Below are 23,515 nucleotides of genomic sequence, written 5' to 3' on the forward strand. Positions count from 1 at the left end.
TTTGAGGGAACAAGATGAGGAAACATCCAAGGCACAATGAATGCCCTGTGATTATGGTAATGGGGCACACACGATTATTTAATGAATGTTTCCTTTCAGCCTCGCCCCTAATGCCCATTGTGAGCGTCGTGTTGCTTGTCTGGCTGAAATGTATAGCACCTACCAGTGCCTGTCCCTGGACACTGAAGTGCTGGAGTGGAGCAGACACTTGAATGTGATCTGATGAAGTGCTCAGCATCAAGGGGTAGATGCAGCAAGATCTCAACATGACAGAATTTTTGAAGGAGGTGGTTTTGTTATATCATTCATAAAGGCTCTCTCTACCTCAAAGAGGAGACAGAATCTGTCTGGTTTGTGAAGAATTAATACAATTTTTATGCAGTTTCCTGTGATGAAGTCCTGTTGTTGCTGAAAAGCAGCATGGATTTTCTCTTTCCGTTTTTTTTGGTATATGTTAATTTTTTTCCTTTAAAAAAACAACCCAATAAAAATAAAAGAATGAGAGAGGGAGGAGTGGAAGAGAAGCCATAGTGCTTGGCACCAGTTCTGAGGGGAGCAGGAGCTTCAGGGAGTGCTCACCAGGGCAGGGAATGGCTGCTCAGTCACTTTGTGCTCTTTATTTTGTTGGTTGGGAATGTGGATACCTGCTAATATTCATATGGAGGCCTCTGAGGGATGAAAATGCTCTGGTCCTCATCCTTTCTCTCCTCTCCTGTTTCTCCACCTCTGCTCCCTGCCAGAAACATCTTAAAGTACCAAACCAAAACCATCATGGGGAATATGTAGCTTTAAATGAGGAGGGTTTTAAAATTTTTCTTCAACAAATTTGCCTTTTGTAAAACACCTCCTCTCATGGTACCACTCTTTCTCTTCCCATGGACGAGCTGAGGGGACACCCCTCCTGCTGAAGGACGTTTTACTTGTTCCACCTATGAAATGAAAATCTTTGTGTATATAAATGCTGAAAGTGAAGAGATTACTAAACAAAACAATTTACTTTGGTTGGTGTGGTAAAGGTGTAAAGAGATGGAGAAGCAGGATGTGTTCCTTGCTCCCTCTGGGTCACGTTCCCTGCCTGCTGCCCTGTCTTCTGATAAAAAAGTGACATCTCCAATAATTGAAGCTCCCCACAGCAAACTGCCTTCACCCAGACCTACATGGAACAACCAGCTGAAAACCCAATAACTGACAGCAAAATGTTTGAAGGGAAAGGCCTCTCCTGTTGACATGATTGCTTTTTAATCAGGTCTTATTTACGAAGGAACACTAAAAATGTTTTCTCCTAAATCAGGCAAAGGCTCTACAGTTATTTTAGGGAGCAACACCTTTTTCTCTTAGGCACAGGATGGACACCGCAAGCATCCAAGAGAAGCCAGGTTTGTACAGAAACCTTGGGCAAAAACCTGGCGTAAAGAACTTGGTGTGAGGATGCCAGGCCTAGCCTGGAAAATGTGAGGGGTTAACCCCTGCAGGGACTTCAGGCATCCCCTAATGAGCTCTTTAGTGTTATTAAATAATGTAGCTACGTTAAACCGTGCAGTGTTGCATCTGTTCTTCTCCTTGCTCCGTTTGTGGAAGGATGCTCCCAACCACAGCATGGACGGCACGTTTCCCTTTTAAACTTGCAACACGCTGATCGGCACTTTGAGAAAATGCCCTTTTTTTAAAAATTTATTTTAACTTGGCTTCAAATTTTCCCCGCGGAAGCTGAACAACCAGCTGATATCATTCCAGAATTGAATGCTACAGCTTTAAGATAAGGTGCCGGGCGCTCTCGGCGCTCACACAGCGGCTCCTCCCGTCCGCTCTTTTTTTCCTTTCTCATGCTGAAAATACCCCACCATGTTCACGATAAGAGATTTCTCTTTTTTTTTTTTTTCTTTTTTTTTTTTGTTATTTTTTCTTCCTTCCCCCCCTTCCTCCTTCTCCGAAATCCACCAAAACTGAAGAAAAATCCAAGTGACTGTTCTTAGCAGCTGTGTGGCCCGGAGTTCAGTGGGGAAGCGGCTTCCTGCCGTCCCTATTCATCACCTGCTTCAAAGGCGGCCTGGCCGCTCCAGTGTGCAGGCCAGGTAGGGTGCCTTTGTGCGCAGGCGGGAGGATTAATATCAAAGCTGCAGCAACCAGGCCCTTGGTCTCAGGCTGCCATTCAGGCAAGCGGGGAGAGGCTAAGAGTGGCCAAGGTCACAGCATCCAGTGTGGTGCGGACTGGGAACGGCTCCTGAGAATAGAGGGCTTCTTATGAAATCATGGTGCAAGCTTGCGGCACAGCAGGTGCCCTTCTGGAACACATACATCTGTTTATGTTGGGATAGCGTAGCTGACAACGGGATAATAGAGCTTTGTTTTTTTTATAATTTTCTTGCTCTTTTTTTTTTTTTTATTTAAGGGAAAAAAAAAAAGACAACTCTATGCGCCAGCGTTGAGGAATATCGCAGGAAGAGCGTTCGCTTTGGAAATCATAAAGAATTCTTGCAAAGCTTTAATTGCTGGGGTGGGGGGTTGTGTGTGTGTATACTTAAGCGAAGGGGCGAGCAGGCTGCCTATTAACCATTTAGGATCCTCAGTCCTGCTGAGTGAGGAGCAGCAGCGGGATACGGGGGCACCCGCCACACAATGCGACAATGCCTCCCCTTTTTTTTTTTTTTTTTTTTTTTTAATATATTATTTTTTCGTACGCTTCCGACATTTGTACCAACAAATTGGGTAAGGATGCGCTGGATTTGCTCGGTTGTCTCCATTGTTGGGATTGTCTGGAGGAATTCTGTCACGCTAATGGTGGCTTTTTAAGAGGTGAGGTAATAGTGACGTAAAAATAAAATTGCCAACTTGATGAAATTAAGGGGGAAATTAAGCTGTAGACGAGTTGTCATGACGACAAGGATGTTCTATTGATGAACTGTACTCCTCCCTGTCCAATCAGATAGTGGAGCTGAAGCTGGAGCATGAACAGGAGAAGACGCACCTATTCCAGCAGCACAACACAGCACACGAATGCCTGGTCCGAGACCATCAACGGGAGATGGAGAAACTGGAGAAGCAGCTTCGCGCTGCCATGGCAGAGCACGAGAGCCAAACTCAGGACTGCAGGAAGCGAGACGGCCAGGTAACGATCAATAACGCTTGAAAGGCACCCGCTTATTAGAAATTGCTGATAATGAGTGTTTCCTGTTTGCCAGCATTGTTGGTGGTGCTCGCTGGGGGAGCATTTGCGAAACTGGCACATAAACGTGATTTCGATTTTCTTTTTTTTCCTTTTTTTCTTTTTCCGCTTTCCCCCCTCCCTTCCTACTGCTGAATAGGGCTTTAACTGCAAAAACCACAGGTAGCCAGATTAAAAATCCCATGGTGCGCTATAACTCGGCCTATTTATAATCTTGTCTCATTTTCTTTCAAGATGGATTTGTTTAAGAAAAAAAAGGTATCTGTTCTTTTTCCCCCCCAGCCCTCACAGTCACCCCTCCTTTTCTTCTTCCTGGGCAAATCCATGTGAATTATATCTGCTTCGTTCGTGTGCTTTTTTTTGTTTTAAATCTCTGCAGGTAACTCACAAATGGCTTTATTTCCTTTTGTTCATGTCTTTTTTGTTTCAGTTTTTGTATTCTAGATTTGCATTGTGCATTTGGTTCCGTGTGTCGGATGTTTGATAAGATGATGTGGGTTTGGGGTCGCTTACCATCACGTTTATTTTCCTACACACACGTACCCCTCCCATCCTCCATCTCTGTGGTCACTGTTGGAAGCCATTTGGCAGAATAACCCCCAGCTGAGGTAGCATTTGACTCTTCAAACTTCTGGATGAAATGCACACTGTCAGCATGGAAAATGATCTTTATGAGTTTTCACTTCAAAAACCATCTTACTGCCTTTTTTTCAATGTATTTTGTAAGGACGGCGTGGTATATTTTCCTAAGAGCCTTTATTAAAAAGGCCTGCAATGGCAATATTCTAAAAACTAAGGTGATTTTCTAGTTTAAAGAGTTTATAGAAAATAATCTTTCCTAAGCAGCGTTAGAATTGCTTATCACGCATGGATTATTTTGTACCCAAACTGGACATTTTGGTAAAGCATCTTTAGTGATACATTTTCCGCGCACCACCACCTTCCCTAGGAGATGTTAGGCTCAGACTATGAGGCATTTTCACTCTACTTTCCTGTAGACTGGTAGGCTGTAGCTTTTACTAACACCTCCAATGGAGCTAAATGAAACTGAATTGTAAATTTACTTTTGAAATCAATTGATTTTTTACTTTGGACGGCTCAGACTATCGAAATCTGGCTTAAGGAAGTCCATTAGGAAGCAAACGGCTTCTTGGGGGAGGTTGAGAGGTATATTGCAAAGCCAGGACTTATTTCTCCATTTCCACCATTGTGGTTTTCCAATGAAAACGGGATATACTTTGTGTGAACACTTGGGCAGGGGATACTCAGGTGGCCTCTGAAAAAAAAATTAAACCTCGCCTTTTATTTTCCGCTGCATTGTAAGAGCGAACAAAGCCTTAAATGGTTCAAGGGATTGGTTTTTATCTTTGCATTTTTTCTTTTTGGCCCAAGATAGATTCATCTCAGCTCTGGATCTGTTTGCGAGTGTCTTTTCAGAATTGTAGCCTCCTCTCACCTGCATTTCTGCTGTTGTTGTTTTGTTTTTTTTGCGGACAAAGGCAGAGCTGTAACTCCCATGTTAAAAGAAGGCAGTTTTGGAATGAACAAAAATATAGAATTATTCCGTCTACACACCAGTGCTCATCCAGTTCCTCTGTTGCTCTGTAACACTGGATACAAAAGGAAAGGGACTCTCTTCAGCAAATCCTGAGAACTGGGATTCTCTAAGTCTCTAAGTCCAGCTCTGGTTTGTGCTCTTGGGGGTCGTTTCTGGCAAAGGTTGGAACCCAAAGTTTGGTTGTGCTTTCTGTTTGCAGAGGGATCAACGATGCTACTACAGGTGCTCTGTGGAAAGCTGGGAATTTTCACAGCTATTGGGGGAATCTGAACAGTCTGAAAAGCAGAGTTTGGCCTTTTTACAGAGCTTTTCTTTGTAGTTTGAATATCCCTGTACAGTCGTTTGAACATTGCTGCCATGAGAATGACATGTAAATCAGGGAAGAAAGGGCAGTTGCTTTGACAAGAAGAGCTGTTGTTTGTTTAAATTCTAGTGAGACCCTCCCAGCTTTCAAGGACGCAGATTTTTCCATTTGGGAAAATAAATTGCTCTTCATTCCTTCCTCTGGTCTTTGTATTCAAATCCACCTCTGTCTTCGCACTGAGCTCAACAGACAATACTGGTGTTTCTTACGGAATTATAGCCCAGATTTTTAATAATTTTTTTTTAATCTTCACATATGTTTACTAAAAATGCGTGTTTTGGACATGTGATGTGACTAACATCCAATATCCTTTATGAAACATTTATCAGGCTCTAAACAAAGGTAACCCACTCATTTAATGTGTGTTTAACAACACTGCATTTTAAAAACCTGTTAAATTGGAACCATCTTTGACAGCAGTAATTTTTAGGAGTGCTTTGTGTCGCAGCGAAGGTGAGATGAAATAGGAGCGGAGGCCATTTTGCTTGGCGAAATGAAAAGTGGATTTGCTGGGTTATTCAAAAAATTTAAATAATAATTAGTGTTAATCACATATGGGTAGCTTGGTTTGAAGGACCTATCTGCTCAGTGTTGGGTGAATGATGTGAAAGCACCATTATTAAAGGTATTCACTGGAAGTCTTTCTTAAATCCTGTTCCATATGAAAGAGTAGCGAATACGTATTTCTTAATATATGTGGTTAAAATATGTATTTCTCACTATATTCCTGAAGACAGCTATGACTAAGTACTGCAGATCAATTTCTTTTACTAATACTGTAAAGATTAATTTAGTTTTTTTGTTGCATATCCAAGGTCTCTACTTTCACGTAGGTGTGAAAGACACTATACAAAACAGTTAGATTTTATTCAGATATAAATAAATTTATTAAGGCTTTAATCTCAACTAGAATATAAAAATTAAGATTTGAGTGCCGTGTCAGATATTCATTAAATGTAAAACAATATTATTTCTTTGTGAAATGTAAGTCTAATATATTTTCAAGAAAGGAATTTGATTGAAGCGTATCACCTTTTGTGTTGATGATAAATTTCTGGGTAACGATTGCATTCAGTCTGGATTTCTCCATTTTTAGGAGTCTTGCTCTGATTTTTTCACCTGGGGTTGTAATTCTTGGGGAGGAGTAAATTGACTTGTAGGTCAATAAAAGTCAAAGCAGTACAAAGGCTTTTATGCCATGCTGTGTTCTTGTAGGCTTTTAAATCCTGTGTGTTTTCTATGAACTGCCATAATGTTGTTATTCTTTAAACAGTAGCTAATCACACAGGATTATGGTTTTTTTAATGGGAAGTTTTGAATCACTACTTCTATTTAATTCAGATATCTGGATTTTCTTTAGGAGCATTGTTAAGTTTGCTCATACATTCTGCACCTCCCTAAGTAATTTAGTTTATCCATCAGTTCACAAAACAAGGAGCTCCTTGCATGATGGAGACCTTCCTTTGTTTTAATAAAAGCAGTCTTGCTATGGAATCAGTGATTTTCCGAAGCAAGACTTCAGGTCACAGAGAATATATCCAGTTTGCTTGCTGAAATAAAATAGCAAGGTTAGGAAATTTTAGTAACTGAAGCAGAGGGGCTGAGTGTCTGCGGTGCCAGTTGTGCCCTCATATTTCCCCTTTGTCCTTTGAATGTCCTTCTCTCCCCAGCATCTGCCACGTGCCCTCAACCAGCTCAAAGATTTCCATGTTCCAGCTGCTGTACAGAGTTGGATCATTTTCCTGCTCCTTCTTCCACCGTTGACCTTTGGGCAAGAAGAAGAAATGAAATGTACCCCTGTAACATCAAATACAGCGCTTGGCACTAAAGGAGAGGAAAGAAAGTTTCCATGAGGAAGCTGAATCCTCTTTCCAGGTTCTGTTCTGAGATAATTGGCCAGGCCACTGTGTTCATCCAGTCGTAATTGGGTCAAGAGCAGCTGGAGCGCTCGGGCGCGTTCTGCCCGCGCGTGTCACCGATGTCACCGTGTTTAATTTTAACAGGCAATGTCTGTGCTCTCAAAAATGAGGCTGCTCTAAGAGATCACTGCTCTTTTGGGGTGTCTTGGGGCTCTCAAGAAACCTTATTGGTTGGGAAAGAAAAACCTTGAGTAGTTCTGAAGCTGTGTGGACGCAAACATTGAGAGCGGAGCTTGTTACAAAAAACCCCGACAAACAGGCTGGAGGTGGTAAGAAGAGTTAATAAGGTGTTATCCCATGGCTGAAGGATCTATTTCCTTTTTTCCTCTCTTGCTTTGTGAACTTTCCATAATCCCCTTGGCCTTTACCATCCAGGTTTGCTTTCCCTTCTTAGAAATCAGCAGCTCCTCCCCTGGTGTCCCATGTACAGCACATCCCATTCTTTTCTGGCTTCTCTTTGGAAATTTCTTTCTTTGCACTTGGGATCAACAATCTTTCTGCAGCTATTGCTTTGTCTGAATTAATTTGAGCCTGTGGAGTTCAAATAAAAAACCAGTAGCAATCACTATTTTCATTCCAGCAATGATAGTTATTTCATTCCAGCAGGTTCTTGGTATATGTTTGTGGTTCTGTGTAGATAATTAGTGTATCAACCAAGTGGAGGAAATAGAGGACATTTATCTTGGATTCATAAATGTCTGAAGGGTGGCTGTGCTGCTGTGTGTCTGCTGCAGAGCTCTGTCAGCCATTGACAAGAGAAAATACAGGAAAAAAAACCCAGTAGAGACATTACCTACTTGTTTAGTGATCACTTAATACCCAACTCATGCCCAGTTTCTGCCCCTATGCAAATACTGCTGCAACAGTAACTTTGCAGTACTGTACTAATTAATAAGAAGGATTTGGGGAGCATTTTTTTCAGAATAAGAGGCTCTCTTCAACTTTGATTTGAAAGAAGCTATTGTTACCTACAGGTAAATCACTGATCAACTCTTCTGCTTCATGTAATTGTTTGAATATCTCCAGATACCAGTTCCCACATGGTTATTCTCCCAGTATCAGTGGAAGCAATTTGCTTGAGGGGATCTGGAGGGTAAAGATAGAGGTAGCCTGGGAAACATTCAGATGCTGACAGTGCTACTGAAGTCACTTCTGTTTACAATTTGGAGTAAATAAATTATATTACTCTTCTTTTTTCTTTAACTTCCTTTCCTTTTCTTAGCAGAAGATATCTTTGGCATGAGAAGAAATGCACTGCTTGCAATGCAGGCTTTCTCTGCAGCCAGTATGAATCCTGGAGTTGCAATCTAAATATTTGTTTGTTGTATTTTACTTGGAGAGGGGCTCTTGGGCTGCCAGTCAGACTCCTGTAGACAGACAGCCGTTCCCTTTGAGCCTTTCCCAAACAAAAGCTTTTAGCTATATTGCAGCATGTTTAATTTACCACCAGTCAGCCCAGGATAATGAACATGACTGTTGATGTAAAGTATTTAAAGTACCAAATATTTGTTGCAGCACTTGTGTGGTTTTCCTTGGTTGTTATTCACAGTCTGCTGACTCAGGGCTGCTCTGGATCCCATTGATGGGGAATATCTGCTGAAATCAGAGATCTGGTGCTGTGTCCCAGGGAGATGTTCACACTGGGCTTTCACTCAGAGCATTGCTGTGAAATGGTCAAATGCAGCAGTTCCTTGTGGAAATACTCAAATATTGTGAACCCAAAGAGCTGGTTTTCACTTGAGTGAATGCAGGGGAGCTGTGGGAAGAGTTTGGGCTGCAGCATTGGCATAATCTTTGAGATAAGGGTTGAAAATGAGCCTTTGCTCTGAACTGGAGCAGGCAGTGCAGGCTCAGTGTTCTCTCCATCAGGGGCTGGGTGTCCTGAGCACATCCCTGTCCCTGCTCAGGCGATCCCACCCTGGCACATTTGTGTTCCTGTGTCCCACTCTGGCTGAGCTGCTGGACTGGGACACCTCTCAAACACCTGTTGGTCCAGCTGTGCACATCTGGCACTTCCTCCCTTCATGCCCCCTTCAGAGTGTCCTTGTGCCATAGTGGGTGATCACCTCTGATGTCTCCAGCGTTTTTCCTTGACTCTCACTCTCCTCATTAGAACTGAAGTGGGATTGTGAGGAATTTGGGGCGGGAGGTGTGACTTCACTCTTTCCTTTTATACTTCAGTCAGCCCAGCACTTGAAATACTTAAAGGACATTTTTGGAAGGCATACATAATAGTGCACAAATTGTCATCTGCTGATTAAAAATGTTAAGTTAACTTAGGAGACAACAGACATTTTGTGCTGTCTACAGTGTATGTAAAAGAGAAAGCAGTTGCCATAGAAACTAGCTCATCACATAATATGAACTCTGAATCTGAGATGGAGTTCTTTTCAGCAAAATGGACTTTCTGTTTCTACAATATGAAATTGAATATATCTGGTAATTATTATAACATTGCAACCAGTGTTTTTATATTCTTTTCTTGTTTCATTTTAAATGTTGGCAGCTGAAGGTGGAGTGTATAATTTCACTCATCTAGGGGCAGGGTGTAGATTGTATGACAATAATTTTATTTTATACCAGCACTCCTTGATTAGGAAGAAGTGATTATTTCCTGCATAGATGTTAATGAACATAGAATAATTTCTCTGAATAGAAGTGAGATCAGTTTTACTCATCAGTGAGATGTAAAGGATTTTTATGCCAGGTTTTAACACATCCACTAGGTGTGGCTTTGCAGGCAGGGTTTGTGTGTGATGGCTGCAAGGAATGATTAACACTAATAGACAATAAGCTGTGCATGGTGTGAAATCATTTCTCACATTAAAGTTACAGTAAGGAATTCTGAAGTGATCAAGTACAAACAGGTGCCAAACAAACAGGTAGTAACTGCAGCTTTTGAGGTGGTGTAATGTAATTTCTAAGCAGAGAGGCAAAAATACTGTGTTAGTCTGCAGAAGCAATCAATTTACAATACAATCTCGATATTTTGATTTGATTTATCTCTTGATTCCTTTGATTTGATGAAAGGAGCTTGTGCTTTCTACGTGAAGATCAGTGTATAGCAAAGCCAGGCTCAGAATTTGCTTATTGATATTACCTCCAATCGTGTCCAAGTCTTCAAAGTGTAGTTTCTGTGATATTGGATTGTTCCAAATATTACAACTAAACTAATTCAGTAAGTGTCTGCTGCACAGAGGAGGGAATGCTTGCTCACAACTTTATTAATGGTTTTTAGTTCTTTTGAAAATTGCTTTTTTTGTGTTACCTTATAATGTGTTTGAGACAGTTGTTGAATAGAAGGAAGTTGACTTCTCCTAGTCCATAGAACAAGTGCAGCAATTTGGAAAACAGCAGTGCCAGCCACTTCAAACGTTCCCCTGAGTGCTGAAGGGACATCCTCTAATGGGAGACCAGCATTCATTCTGGAGTTTTTTCACAGCATCATAGAATAATTTGGGTTGGAAGGACCTCTGGAGGTCACCGTGCCCAACCTCCTGCTCAAAGCAGGTCTGACTTCAAAACCACATCACGTTGCTCAGGGCCAAGTCCAGCTGAGTTTAGAAAAACCTGCACTGGTGGAGATTTCACAGCCTTCTTGAGCCAAATGCTCCAGAGCTTTACCAATCCAGTGTGAAATCCCTTTTCCTGGATATGCAGCTGGAATATCTGTTAAAAGTTGGATCTGTAGGTTCAAGAAGAATCTGCCTCTGTCTCCTCCACAATTCCTTACGCTCAGTTGAAGACAGAAAATTGATTTCTCTTTGGTTTTCAGTTCTCCAAGCTGAGTAAACCTGGCTTGGTGAACTCCCTGCAGGTCCTGGTGGTCCATTCCTCAGCTTGCAGGTTTTGAGGTCCCTGTGGATGGCACCCTGCTCTCCACACTGGCTGCTTACCCAGGAAATGCCATGCACAGTGTGACAGAGTCACTGTGTCCATCATGCAGGGCTTTGGAGCAGGGTTCAGCTCTATCAGCCCCATCTGAGCTTTGACAAGTGCCACTTGTTGGCTGACTCTTGGCTCCTGTTCAAACCCTGTGAGTTGTCTGCTCACACTGGAGACAGGTCTGTGCTCATCCCTCCAGCCTGTGTCACTTCAGTTTGACTGGACAGACCCTGTAAAGCCTGTATCAAAACCTTGCTAAAATCATAAATGACACTGACACTTCTCCCCTTTCACTGCAGGAGACAATCACTTTATTGAAGCCTGCCTTGCCCTGGTTTATCCAGCTTGCTGTTCCCAGTGACTCTCTTATGCTTCCTGTGCTTGGAAATGAATTTCATGGAGTTTGACACCATCATTTTTCCAGGGATGTAGGTTAGGGTGTCCTGTCTGTGATTACCTACTAAGGTGCTATGTATTGCAAATTAAGTAGTTAAATTTCTTAGAGTGTGTTTTTTTCTCTAATCCCTTCTCTAAAGGAAGATTATCCAAAATCAATTTAGTCTCTCTTCCTTAGGTCATCAGATGTTAATTCCATTCACTCACTGCCACCATAAATCAAGTTTTGAACAGTAGTCTGGCTGTTAAATGATATATATCTTGATAGGAGAGATTCTGTGATCTGCTCAGTTCCTCAATTCAAAGGTATTTTAAATACCAAGTGAAAGAATGAGACACTGGGTGAGAAATGGTGACAATCTGTAGTTTGGAATGTTAACACCACTCGTTTTGGCAGCAATACTGCTCGTAAAACAATAAGATCCATATGGATGCTAATTTTCCCAATTTTGAGTAATAAATACAACCTCTTTATGGTTTAAGTAATGATATTACTCAATACCACTGCAGGGTCCAGTAGATGGTTTCATGATGAGGTAATAAATAGCGATTTTGGAGAGCTGATTTATTTGTGTTTTTCTTTTATGTGGTTTCTGATGGGGGAAGAAGAAATCCCAGAGCCAGTGCAAAGCCTTGCCTTCTCCTGTAGCTGACATACTTTGGCTGAAGATATGTCAGCTGAGAAATATGAGCCCATCCATACAGCTCTGCACGCTCCCACATTAAAGTATTATAAAGGAACCTTCAAGTGGAAAACCAGTAACAAATTGCAGCTGAGATGCTTATGGCAAATTGCACTGCCCTGAGTGCCCCACCACTGCTCTGCCTGTTCCTCCACACGCTGCTTTAGCCTGGAAGGGAAATGGGAGCCTCCTCTGGTTTTTCCTCTGTTTCACAGACAGGAGCTGCAAGGGGGACAAGCCCCAGGCCCCCATGGTGGGTTCCTGCAGGCTGGGATGATGCTGCTGGCACAGACACAGCCTTGAGTGTTTCACCACTGAAATCTCTGCAGCTGTTTCCCCACTGGCCCAACCCCGGCCTCTCTAGCAACTCCTCCAAGTCATTGCTGCCTCAGAAGTATGGAATTTGCTGTCCCATCCCATGGAGGGGCAGCCAAATGCTGTGCACTGCTCCAGCCCTGCTCCCACCCCAGTGCCATCCCTGGTGTATGCTCCCAGCTCCAGCCAGCCCAGCTCCAGCCCTTCTGAGCTGCTCCAGCCCCTTTCCCACCAGAGCATGGACTCTGGGCACACCCCACCCCACAGAGGGAGGGCTGGGGGTGTCCCCTGCCAGTTCTGAGCCGTTGATGACAAAGAGGTGCCAGCAAAGGGCTCCTGGCTGGGTTGTTGTGATGTGCAAGCCAGGGAGATGGGACAGCACTGTGCAGTGCCAGGAATCTGCTGGACCTAACCCTCACCCTTTCCCACCAGAGCATGGACTCTGGGCACACCTCACCCCACATGAGGTGGGCTGGGAACGTCTCCTGCCAGTTCTGAGCCATGAGTGACCAAGAGGTGCCAGCAAAGGGCTCCTGACTGGGTTCTGTGGGATGTGCAAGCCAGGGAGATGGGACAGCCCAGTGCAGTGCCAGGAATCTGCTGGACCTGGGTGGTGCAGCCCCTGGGGCACTGGCTGTGTGCTCTGGGATCATCTCCTGCAGGGACCCAGCTCAGGAGAGCCCATTCCCCATCCCCACCTCTGAATGGGGGCTCTCAGGCAGGAGCAGCTGCCCTGGCACAGCCCTGCAGAGCCCAAGTGAGCCTTGGTATCGCTCCACATTTCCCATCCTGATTCATTATCTCTTGTCTGTTCTGCTGCCATTTGGTGTTTCTGTTTTCCCTCACCTAGATAAGAGCAGGGATTTTAGGTTCTGCATTTGGGGACATTCCAGATAGAGAAAACATAGTGAGTCCTCAGCTGAGGCTGTGCTGGCCTCAGACATTTCAGCTCACAGAACTGTGCATGCCTGCTCTGCAATTTTTCTTTTTCCTTTTGAAATTTTTTTTTTTTTTTTTAAGAAACAAACTAGAAATAAAACCCATTCTTTTACAGTGCAGGGATTATTTTCAGTATGGAGCTCAGCCCAGTCACCTTTGAAGAAATGATTGTCACCTTACCTGAACAAAACTGTTTCTTCGTTTGAATGAGTGGCACAGACTGTGACAGTGATTTAAGGTCTTTAATGTTGATTTCATGCAAGGAAATATTTTTCACAGTATGACTTTAAAGTAGACTTTTTTCCCCCAATTACTCTACATGTTGGCAGCAAATTAGCTTTGAGGGAATATTGTGCACATCATAGTTCTCTGTTGATGTATTGGGGAGTCATTTTTGGATCTTTTAGCTCAGTCAGACCAATGACTGACGTTGTTCATGTCTTCCCTTTCTGTGGATTTGAAAGACTTCCTTTTGACAGGGAGGGTGAGATGGGAAAAAAGCAGCCAAAGTACAAGAAATGATTGGCAAAGTGATGATATCATCCAGTGTTCAAAGACTCTGCAAATTGAAGCTTATTAAGGTGACATTTTGTCTTCTATTCAGCACTAATTGGAATCATGCCTGGGTGCATGATGTGGAAGGTACTTAATACCTGAGTGTTTATCATGACAAAATGACAGGAATCGATGTCAGGGATGCTGTAGATTTCTGTTTAATGGAGAAAACAATATATTTCAAACTGCAATTACATATCTCAGAGTCATTTGTATTCACGTGTCTGAAAGCCCTCCTAAAATAACACAAATAAGAAAACTTAACTTTTGACCCCTCAAATAATCAACCTGATCATGAATATTCCATTTTCAGGTTTTAGACTTGTTCTTCAGAGTTCATAAAATCATCACTGAGGTAGTTTAAGGGGAAAAAAAGGCAAAAAAAAAAAAGGGACAAAATCTTCTGACACAGTGTTTTCACTTGAAACAGATCTGAAAATCCCACGAAGAGTGAACTCCATCTTCCACACAGGTGATACAATTCTTCTAAAGTTACCTCTGACAGCTTGAGTTCTTTTGTAGACTCTGCTTTCTGCTGTATTGGCATCTGTAAAATGAGTTTAGAAAAGAGAAACAGCGGAGAAAGTGATTTTTGGAAAGGCAGCTGCTGCAAACACAGAGTACACTGGAAGATTTGAAGGAGGCTGCTGTATTTGGTATCCTTAGGGATTTCTGGGTTGGAGGGCACCTGTGTCCTGGCTGGGGTAGCAGCAGGAGCAGTGTGTTACTCTTCATCTTCATCTTGGATCTTAGGAAATTCAGATCTTCAATTAAACCTCTACTTTAATATAAAATTAGTATTTATTCAGCAGCTGATGAAAACAATAAGCTGATAGATGGCATTGTTACCTGAAGTGCTGTTTTTAAGGGAGTAGGGATTGACAATTGCAGAGTAATATGTTTTTTAAAAACCCAAGCAAAACAGAAACAAGCAAAACAAACAGAAGGAAAAAATGCCACCCCAAACACAAATCAATGGAGTGTGGATGCTCAAAGGAATTACTGGTCATTAAGTGACTGATGCAGCTGCCTGTGTGTCCCTGTGAACTCCAGCAGTCCTGTAACTAATGAGATGTTGACAAGCAGTAGTTTAGGGGCTGCTGGTAATTATTTGTATTGCTGGAATCCTCTCGGGGGGCTGAGCCCATGTTGTGTTAGTGAAAACATGGAACAACAGACAGTTCCTGTCCCTGAGAGCTGGTACCATAATTGTGCTTGTGGGATGCTGCAGGTGGGGGCAGCAGAAGATTGGGGGCCTGAGATAAACAAGGTTTATCAGTTGGTTTCTCTCTAGGTTGGTGTGGTTGGAGCAGGGCAGCAGAAGACACAGCACACGAGCTGCCTCCTTTGAGTGCCTCTAATAACTGAAAAAATCGCATCAAAACACATCAAAAAATGCCCTTGCATGATTTGTCTGTAGCTCTAAGAGACAGCTGAAGAGTGCTGGCCCCTTGCCATGCCTGCAGTGGCTGCTGCTCTCAAAGCTTCTTGTGTCACTGTAAGGAAAAGGAAAAGTGTTTGTCTGAGGTGGGAGATGAGCACGTGAAGAACATTTTTGTCTGTTCAAGGTTTGGGAACCCCTGTAGTGATTGCCAGGCTTCCAGACATGCTGTTCTTCAGCCTACTCAAGTTTGGTAATAACTGACTGGAAGCCTTCTGAAGCTGTGTATTGCATGGATTTCCTCATGGGAAAGCAAATTTAAAGAATAATTTGTTATTGTTCCTTTTATCTTTTGGATGCTGTTGTTGGGGAGGGCAGGGGGAGTGGAGGGAACAGGACCCAAGCTGTAAAAATACCATTGGTAATTAGACAGAAAATATTAATTTTTCCTGCTAAAATCAGTTTGGGATACATGAGGGAGTGTGTTTGTGTGTATATATGTGTCTGAGTGTGTGTATGTATTATTGCCCTCTAATGGATAGAGTCTGAATGGCTCAGCTTTGTCTGCTTATATGGGGCTTGTAGAAAACATTATTTTCATGATGTCTAATATTTCCCATTTTAGAAGAACTTTATGATGTTCGTTCAAAATTCTGATGCATCTTTTGTGAGTAACATTCCTTTAGTTTGTGTAATTAATTTGGAATTCTGTAGAAAGTCCCACAGCTTAGAGAAGTGCCTTTTCTTTGTTCTCTGAAGGTTTATTTCAGCTCAGCTGTAACTGCTTGAAATTCAACGTTTTATTCTGCTATTTTTACCACAGTGCCAACATAATAACTGAATTTTGAACAGATTTCTGTACAACAGTGACATCAAGGGCCTTTTGGATGTGTAGATCTTGCTCCTTTGCTTTCTTCCATCCAGAGCACGTCCCTGTCCCACCACCAGGTATCCAGGATCTGTCCAACTCCTGAGATGGGGATGGGAGAGGGAATGAGCTCTGCTCTGGTTGAGGGGTGTTCCAGGGGCTGCTCCACCCCATCCTGCTGAGCAGCTTCCTGCCTGCTCCCATGTCTTGTTTGTTTTCTAGGAAAAGGGACAGAAGTGTGTAATGTAACATTAATTCAGGCTGAGTTTTCAAATCTACATGAGATCATGATAAAGCCAAATGGTCTAATGATGTGTGGTAGGTTAGGGTTTGTTTTGCTTTTTAAATAAAGCTGTCTTTGAAGATGTAACCGTGGAATGACTCAAGGAGGAAGATTGGGAATGGGAATACAATTGTCTGTGCTGAGAGTTGTCCAATTCTCCCTGTTCTTTATAGTGGAATCCTAACTCCACCATGTTCTTCCTACAGGGCTCTGTTTCCATTCAATAAATACATGTGGGGGAATTCCATTTCAGAATTATGTTTTTTTCTCTCTGCAGCCATGTTCTTTTCCTTTTCAAGCTTTGCAGTGCTTGCCTTTGCAGCAGGATAACTGAGCAGCATTTGGGACAGGCAGCAGAGCAGCCCTGGCTCAGGGCTTCCTTCACCTCCTGCTGCAGATCCAGGGAGCACTGAGTGTCCAGAGCCACCTCCCTCCCCTCCAGGAGGCTCCTGAGGGGGGTGTTACACAGGCATTCCTGATGCATATGGATTGCAACGAGCCAAATATTCCTACTCATGAAATCCTGTCAATATTCAGGGCAGAACAGCAGCTCATTTCACAAAGCTCTGCTCCAGCACCTCCAATCTCTGCAGGCTTTCAGCTGAGTCCATCACATTTCTATTTATGATCCAATTACAAGCTGAATGTAGGCTGGAAGAGCAGAAGGAGCAGCACATTAATCAAATTCCCTTGTAATGACTGTGTTCTCATGTGGGTGATGCTCTGAGGTGTGATACAAGGTAGGGCACACAGTGCTGGCTTTTCCTGTCCCTGCCCAGGGCTGGGCTGTCCCTGGGCTGTACCTGCTCAGCTTGGCAGGCTTCCACTAAAAGCTATTGTAGTGATGGGAGAGCTTTTTCCTGGCAGCAAAAGAAATGTTCCCTGTGTTTCAGTCTACTACATTTTCCATTTGTGAGGAAAATAGAAAAAATTTGCATATGTTAAGAGAGAGATGAAGGATGTTGCAGAAGCATCTTCTCAGCCCAAGATGGGGATTTTATCTGCATTTCTAAATATTGGTGTTTTTCTTCTGAACATGATGTTTCCTAGCAATATGCTTTTTCCCTTGGAAAAGTTATTTTCCACTTACAATACATTGGCAGCCATTGTTTGTATTGTTCAGGATCAACCCAAGGATTTTTCTAAATGTTATTTTGATTTGATGACTTTGTTCATCAGTGAATTATGAAAGCTCTGATTGTTTAGGGCACAAGAAGGGCACAATGCATTACTGGGTCACATGCTCATTTAATGCATGCACATTGTGGTGGCAGTAGTAATAGCTCCATTAAAGAACAAAAGGTAGCAACACATAGAAGCTCTGGATCTGGCCAATCCCCTCAAATTACCATAAATATTTGAGCAATCTGAATAGTTTTAGACTCTGTAGTAAAGCTTTCCTGTTTTTATCTGGCACCGAAGGAATGTGGAATAAAGTATTCATTTAACAAAGTATAAAAATATGTGTGCTATGCAGTTATAATCATGTGTCATTAATCAGAAAATACTGCAGAAACTCTGACAAATTAAAAACACAAGGATGTGTCTGCAAGGGCTTTTTCAGTCATTAAAAAGCTGCTTCACCTCTCAGGCAAACTATTTAATGGCAACTCCTTGCTCAGTGTACTGACATCTTCAAAGGCTCTGACATCTGTCGGCCTTTGAACTACCATTAAAAAATATTATCCCATTTCCATTCTTTTATGCCCATTTTTTTAATTATAGTCCTTCTTTCAAGTTAGGAACATGGTTGGTTTAAATGATGCTGTCCTTTCGTTTTCAGCCACCCAGCTGCGGTTTGAATAAATTGATGTAGAATCAAAGGCGGGACTTTAAAGGGAAAAGGTTTGATGGACTTGGACTCGGAACCAGATGAGGTTTTATGATGAAAAGGGTTTAATCCCAGCACAGGCATCGCTTCTATCACTCGAGCAGTACAAAGCAATTCATATATATAGGTTCACCAGAAATGATCTATTTTTTTTTTTTTTTACTTTTTTTTTTTTTTAAACAGCACAGATCTCTTCAGGACTTGCAAATGTGGCATTAGCTAATATTCAGAGAGCTGATTTCCTTTCATCCACCAGAAGCTTATGATTATAGTACAGTTCTCGAATTGGAAATGAGAGCTGCAACACAGATTTAAAGCTCTGCTGTCTGATTTGTATTCAATATACATGTCACTGCGGGACAAGGCAGTCTAGGCCGAGCTGTTCAATGAAGGGAAAAACAGTTTCAGCCTCAGAAATTCTGGGGGGGTGGGTGGGAAAGGTACCAATTAATTCTTACCTGTTCTACCTGAGTATTGTGTGGGATACTTAGTGGATTACTCTGTGCAAACAAACCCTTGTGATAAGGTTTCTTTGGCGTCTCTGGCATAAGAGGCCGAGGGAATACGCAGGATTAATCAGTAATGGCTCTAAAGCAGCCATTTATATGGAAGGCAATGTTTGTTTTTCTGTGCCTGAGTTTCAAGGAGGTTTAGCAGAGACAGCCCTGCTATTCCTTTATAGCCATCGCCTTCATTAATGTGGTAATTAGGGCTGTGTGAGGAAAGCCAAAATCTCTGTCTCACAAGTGCATCAGAAGCCATTTGTCAAAATTACCACCTCAAGGTATCCAAGAAGCAATCTCTCTGCTAGTTCCCTGATCTTTGTGTTAGTTAGTAAAAATGTGCTACAAAATCATGATTTCTTATTTATTTTCACAGAGTGAGATTGTGTCCTTCAAAACAGTGATGCTTTCCAGGGAAGGAAATCAGCAGGTTTCAAAAGTCTGCAAATTCTGTCCCCTTAGAAGGCTGATGTACAGAAAGGAGCCAGCTCCCTTTGGTGCTCTGCCTCCAGTCAACAGTTTCTCCTTCAAACCCTTCCCACAGCTGTTGTTCCCTGCCAGAATATTCAGTTTAGGAGTAGTATATTTTTCCTGATTTCTTAGTGCAATTTTGAGGTTGTGTTTTGAGGTTGTTTTTTTTCTCTTTTTTTTGAGACAGTAATAAATATAAACATAGGCCTTTATAAATGGATTATTTTATTTGACTGCTGTTTCATAGTCTGCATGTTTAGTATGTATTTAGATTTTTATATTTAAACTGTGTATTAATATTTATTCAGAGTACAGTATATCCAAAACAGTTGCATAAATAAATCTGAAGAAATTCCTGCCCCAGGATGCAGTGGCCTATTTGTCATTCAGAAAACGAAGAGGCATCAACTGAATTCAAGGACAAACTGAGAAGGATGAAAAGGACAGAGATCAACAGAAAGGTGCCAGAGGAAGATACTGAGCCAAAAAACCTCTCGAATTCAAGAGAGGAAATGTTAGGCAGAGTTTTCATTTATTTTTAACAGATCATCCTGTGATTGATGTCCTCTTTCTGAGCTGGAAGCTGTGGAGCAGGAGGCTTCCAAAAGGTCTCTGAACTCAGGAGGGCCACTGTGGAGATGGTGGGAATTGTGCAAGCAGCACTCGAGGGTGCAGATGCAGAGAGGGAGACTTGAGCCAGCATCAGCTGGGTGTGTGTGGCAATGGGACCATCACTGCTGCCCTCAGTGCCAGCCTAGCACCTGAGCTGGTTAAACACCACCTCCTCTAGGATTTTCCTCCTCAGGTGGAGATGACACGTTTGTGTGTTTTATATCAGGATTGTCTCTAGACATAGACTGCCAGAATGGGCTTCTTCCAGTGAGAAATTGATTGGAAAAGGAGACAGCCAAAAGTTGGACCTGTGGGTGTAATTGTTCACCTGATTTGTGTGAGCAGCTAACATGAGGATGAAAATTTACAACTGACTAACAGGAATGCTGCAGCTGTTGTGGCTGCCCTGCAGAAATGAGGGATCCATACACTCAGAAGCTGATTATTTCTTTCAAATCTAAACCTGTGGGTGGTGCAACTTTTATTTCTGGAGCTCAGGAACTCAGGATTCCTGCCCACACATCTTGCCAGTCATGAGGCTGAGAACAAGTTCTTCACATTTGGTTAAAGACTGTCACCTTTGCTGTAGCAGTGTGACATCAGAAATGAGAGAAGTTCCTGTTGCTTGGCATCCTAAAAACAGAGCAGAACAGGGCAGGTGGTGCTTTGAAATCCTCTGTTGTTGGCCCAGAGAATGACAGCATTGGGTTCCTTAGTTGGCTTCCTGTGATTATGCTGGAGTTTTGAAAACTTTCTCTTTTTCACCTCAGTGGCAAGTGAGGGCAGGGCTTGGACAGAGGTGGGAGCTGGGAGAGTTCCTCAGGTGCCTGTGGAGATGCTCCTGGCAGAGCTGTGAACGGGAGCTGCTGTCCAAAATGGGCTTTTCTACAGGTGTGAACCTCAGAAATTAAAGATGGCAGATATTTTATGCATGGGCAGTTGATTATTGAGGCTTTTCTTTACTGAGGCATCTTGTCTTTGGTTTGTCCTGGCAGGTTTTGTGTCTGATGCTATTTCCGTTGCAGTCGTCGTAAAACCCTTATGGGATGTGTGAGGTAAAACTTGGGAATATTCAAAAGTTTTGAGCAACAAATGCATCCAAAATAAAAGTGTGTGATGCTTTTCTAGTGTTTTTTTGAGGCATGGGGTTGTTTTGGTTCTTTTGCTTACAGTGAAATCTTTTCTATAGTTGACAGGCAAAGACATTCTCATAGACAGTGCAGCATGTTCCTCTTCTGGGGACAAATTGGGAATTACAATACATTTAATTTTGCTGCCTCACAGAGATGAATGTCTGTAGTAATCCTTAATTCTGCAATACATCATGTCTGCATTTAAATCAGAATTACACATTGTTCTGGAAATGTTAATGCTTTTAAATTTAATGTGTGGAAAATTTAAATGCAAACGTTTTTAAAAGCTTTGACTTATGGGATGCTGGACACAAAATGCTCTGAGATTGACAGGTGGCTCTCCCCAGTCCACTGCAGAGATCTTTAGGCTCCATTTCTGGATTCCCTTGCAGGAAATTCCTATCCTTCCTTAAATATCAGAAGCTTTTCCTCACTTGCAGAACAAGCTTTACTCCGATGTTATTTCAGAATTGAACATATCCATGACATTCATCTGAGAGGAATATTTGCCCTTCACATCCTGAAATGCAGAACCTGAAGCTTTAGAGTTTTTCATAAAGGAAAACAGGGAAGATGTTTGGTGTCATTTGCATCAATCATCATTTAGGGATGGATTTTTGTGATTTGTACAATGCAGAAAAATGTAGATTTTAATTTATTTTTTTAGCCATTCTTCATTTTATTTATGTTTTGCTCTCACAAGTTATTTTAGGGGATCGCTGCATTAAACAGGTATTTATGGCTGATTTATTTTCTTATCTCCATCATATTTAAGTTCTATTAATGCAGTTATGTAGGTTGTTATGTGCCTATTTGAGTGTCTCCATTAAAATTCTGGGTAGAAAGACAGAAGGAAATGAGTCCTTTCCTGGCAGGTCCCTTAGCAGTTTTATTCAAATCATTTTGTTTGTACAAGGAAGAATACAAAGGTAAACATTCCTTTCATCAGATAAAAGGAGAGGAGAAAGAGGAGGAATTTTTAATTTTTGTCTCACTAATCTGTTTCAAGGCAAATTCAGTAAATCAGGGAAGGAGGAACTGCTCTGGATCAGTCTCCAAGGAAAGAGGGCCAAGTCTGTTACAGGTTTTAGAACAGTGAAATGGAAAATGTATTTAATTTATCGCAATTTCAGCTTGGTGAGTAATCCTTTGGCTCACCAGTTCTCTGCATTGTTTTGTTACACATGCAAGCTCAAGGTTCTCTCCTTCAACTTAAACTCATTTTGTTGGGAAGGCAGTGACAATAACCAACCTAGACGAAGTTCTGCTTTCTGGCTGCTGTTAGCTAAATTGGAGTCAAATGGACTTATGTAAATTAAGAAATGGAAATAAGCTCTGTTAATTTTCAGCTCTTTGTGGAGCTGTTCAAATGGATGTCTGATTTTCTTTCTCCCCCCCTCTTTTTTTTTTTAAGCCCAGTTTCTAGCTTAAGTGCCATTTACATTAACTGGGATTTAGGCATCTGACTGGCTTCTGTAAAAGTCCAGATCTACTTTAGTGCACTTCTTTTGGGGAAAAAAAAATCATCAAAATTTGTGTTTTGCTTAATGCCATGTCACAGCAGACCTCAAAAATGTGCTGCCCCTTTCTAAGATGTAGAAAGCAGAGTGAGGCCAATATTTTGAGTGTAACTTTTCCCTGCTGGTTTTTTGATACCTCCAGTGTTGCTTGTTTCTTTTCAGCCTTCATAAATACCTGGCAGAGTCAGTGAACAGTTTGGGGGTTAAATTGCCTGTTAGTTGTTTCCTAAGTGTGTTTATTTATAGGAATGGCACAGGCAGACTCATTTTTCCTTAATTTTATTGGAAGTGGAGCTGAGCAGAAGGTAACTATTGTTCTTAGTGAGTCAACATTTCCACTGTGTTTCAGGAAATGCTGAACAGGATTAGACAAGACAGAGAAAATACATTGCTAAAAAGTAGAATCTCTTCTTGGAGGGTGCTGAACCTTCCTTGGGATGATGTTCTGTGCAGGAATTGTGGTGAGGGAGATGTTGGTTTGGATGCCAGAGGTGGGTGATGGTTCCCTCCAGCAGCACTGTACAGGTGGGGTGTTCAACCAGTCCCCACACCAAAGTGAGACCCTGGTAGATAAAAGATAAGCAGGAATAAACTAGTAGGAATTAGTAGGAATAAACGTTTATTATTATTCCTACAATTAGTAGGAATAAACTTTTATCAGATTCATAAATGTTAGAGGCATTTTTCAGAGCATGCACAGTGCTGGAATAGCCCAAGAATCTTACCAAGGAGGTTTGACCTTTAAAAGCAGCTTAATGCAGTTAAAATTAATGAAATGAATTTGTAAGTTAGCAGCTCAACACCTCCCTTTACAAATCCCAGGGGGTATTTTCAAGAGAGGTGTCAGAGGTGCATGTGCAAAGGTGAGAGCAGTTGAGGTTGTGTGGGGATGGAGTTGATAGACCTTTGCATAAATTCTGAATGTGGGCATTGAGATCTGACCCTGCTGCACTGCCACGTTTCACCCTTAGTGTCACCTGCAGTGCTGTTACTGAGGTTTATTCACTGGATATTCATCTGTCTGAGCCTGAGGAGCTTCCCCTTCTCTTGTGCTGTGCAGGTGCAGATCAGTGAGTGCAGCTTTGGTTGGTGTCAGTCCTCCCCCAAAACCCAAACTTGATAATATCCAACCTGAT

At 42.1% G+C, this 23,515-nt stretch overlaps 1 protein-coding gene across 1 annotated transcript in view; it reads left to right on the forward strand.

The window, feature by feature from the left end:
* Positions 1 to 23,515, forward strand: part of CEP112 (centrosomal protein 112) — a 193,969-nt gene that overhangs the window by 70,121 nt on the left and 100,333 nt on the right. Inside the window, exon 20 of the mRNA XM_054516852.1 lies at positions 2,924 to 3,106. Coding sequence (XP_054372827.1) covers positions 2,924 to 3,106 — 183 coding nt within the window. The remainder of the gene's footprint in view (positions 1 to 2,923; positions 3,107 to 23,515) is intronic.

Source organism: Molothrus ater, chromosome 19 (genome assembly GCF_012460135.2).
Source record: "Molothrus ater isolate BHLD 08-10-18 breed brown headed cowbird chromosome 19, BPBGC_Mater_1.1, whole genome shotgun sequence".
Classification (NCBI taxonomy): domain Eukaryota; kingdom Metazoa; phylum Chordata; class Aves; order Passeriformes; family Icteridae; genus Molothrus; species Molothrus ater.